We start from the raw sequence: 1,839 nt of genomic DNA on the forward strand, positions 1-1,839 counted from the left end.
CACACACACACACACTCACTCACTCACACACTCACACACACACACACACACACACACACACACACACACTCTATCTCACACACTCACACACACACTTCAGAGACCATGGCAGATTTATCGTGTGCTGTTGTTTTGCTGTGCTTCTGTGAGTGTGTTTGATTGAGGCGTGACGTGTCTCTCTGCAGATGTGTGAAGATCTGTTCAAGCGCACCAGTGAGAACACGGATCCTGATCTTTCCTACTCTGTAGAGGTGCTGCTTCACACTCCGCACATCACCGAAACACACATGTGATCTCAGAGAGCAGAGTGACCCGTGACAGATATATATGATATCACACCCTTTCATTTAAAGATAACACATGCTGAGATGAAACATGTATTTATTTTACATAATTTATTCAATTAGGAATGTTTTGAAACTGAATAAGTATGAAAAAATAATTTGAACTTGATTAAAAAATACTAAAACTTCTGTTATCCTATGATAATATTTTTCAAATTTAAAGAAATAGTTAAAAACATGAGTAAAACGCAGTTAAACGCAGTAACCAAAGGTGAACTCAGTAATCTGGTGAGTCTGGGAATCATGTTTATCAAGTAAAGACCAGGTAACCCTAATTTAAAAAATTAGGTGTCCTATATGGAGATCTACTGCGAGCGAGTGCGGGATCTGCTGAGCCCCAAGAGTAAAGGAGCGCTGCGGGTGCGAGAGCATCCCATCATGGGGCCGTACGTCGAGGACCTGTCCAAACTCGCTGTGACGTCCTACAACGACATCAGAGACCTCATGGACGCGGGGAACAAGGCCCGGTACAAACCACACCAGCGATTATTCACATTAACACTCGTTACTGCTGTACTCAGATGAAACGCTCCTCACTGTCACGTGTTTGATTGATCAGGACGGTGGCAGCGACAAACATGAACGAGACCAGCAGCCGATCACACGCCGTCTTCACCATCGTCTTCACTCAGCGCCGCCGAGATCAGCTGACCAGCCTCGACACAGAGAAGGTGTGCGCGCGCGTGTGTGTTAGGGTTGGGTATCGTTTGGGTACCCGATCGTTCGATACCGGTGCCAAATCGATACTTTTAAAACGGTTCCGGTGCCTAAACGGTGCCTGAACCGATACTTATTAAAAGATAAATAAATAAAAATTCCCCAAAAAATGATGGATTGGCCATTAGCACTATAAACACATGATGTCTGTGTCATTCATACGGGACGCTAGAGGGCGCCCTCACACAGAAAATCCACAAATCCAGTCACAGAAGTAGCAGAACTCATGACCCTCCAGGAAATCCCTTATATGGACAAAGGCATAGCTATTATAGCTGTAACTGAGTAAACCGAAGATATAAATCGTTACTACAAAGATATGTTGGATGTGTATTATTAGAGCTTTCTGACTTGAGTTCACGTGCATTTTCTAAGTCGGGAAATTATTTTTCACGTGCGGTGCCACGATGATGTTTCTTACATCTGTTTTGGAGAACCAGAGGACAAATATTTCAATTGATCGCTCAGGCATTTAAGTGGCACCGAAATGAGGCACCGAAATCTGTGTTCTGATTTGGTTCTAGTACATACCGGTTACATAGGTACCGGTGCCATATTGGTACTGGGTTTTGGTACCCAACCCTAGTGGTTAGAGATCTTGGATGGCAACCAAAAGATTGCAGGTTCGAGTCCCTACAAGTGGTGATTTATGATTCATCACCATTGTGATCTAAAGCAAGGCACTCTTATGTGTCATGGTCGGCTGTGTTGGGTTGTTAAGGAGTTTTAATTCTGCCAGCCTTCATGGACTGACATTTTTTGTCAGCCGTGTTGATCC

At 43.9% G+C, this 1,839-nt stretch overlaps 1 protein-coding gene across 1 annotated transcript in view; it reads left to right on the forward strand.

Moving 5' to 3' along the window:
* Positions 1-102: 102 nt before the first annotated feature.
* LOC107679373 (kinesin-like protein KIF1C) overlaps positions 103-1,839 on the forward strand; it is a 27,987-nt gene continuing 26,250 nt past the window's right edge. Inside the window, exons 1-3 of the mRNA XM_016474892.1 lie at positions 103-251; positions 633-811; positions 904-1,078. Coding sequence (XP_016330378.1) covers positions 186-251; positions 633-811; positions 904-1,078 — 420 coding nt within the window. The 5' untranslated portion in view covers positions 103-185. The remainder of the gene's footprint in view (positions 252-632; positions 812-903; positions 1,079-1,839) is intronic.

The sequence above is a fragment of the Sinocyclocheilus anshuiensis genome, unplaced genomic scaffold, assembly GCF_001515605.1.
Source record: "Sinocyclocheilus anshuiensis isolate Anshui unplaced genomic scaffold, SAMN03320099.WGS_v1.1 scaffold2162, whole genome shotgun sequence".
NCBI lineage: Eukaryota > Metazoa > Chordata > Actinopteri > Cypriniformes > Cyprinidae > Sinocyclocheilus > Sinocyclocheilus anshuiensis.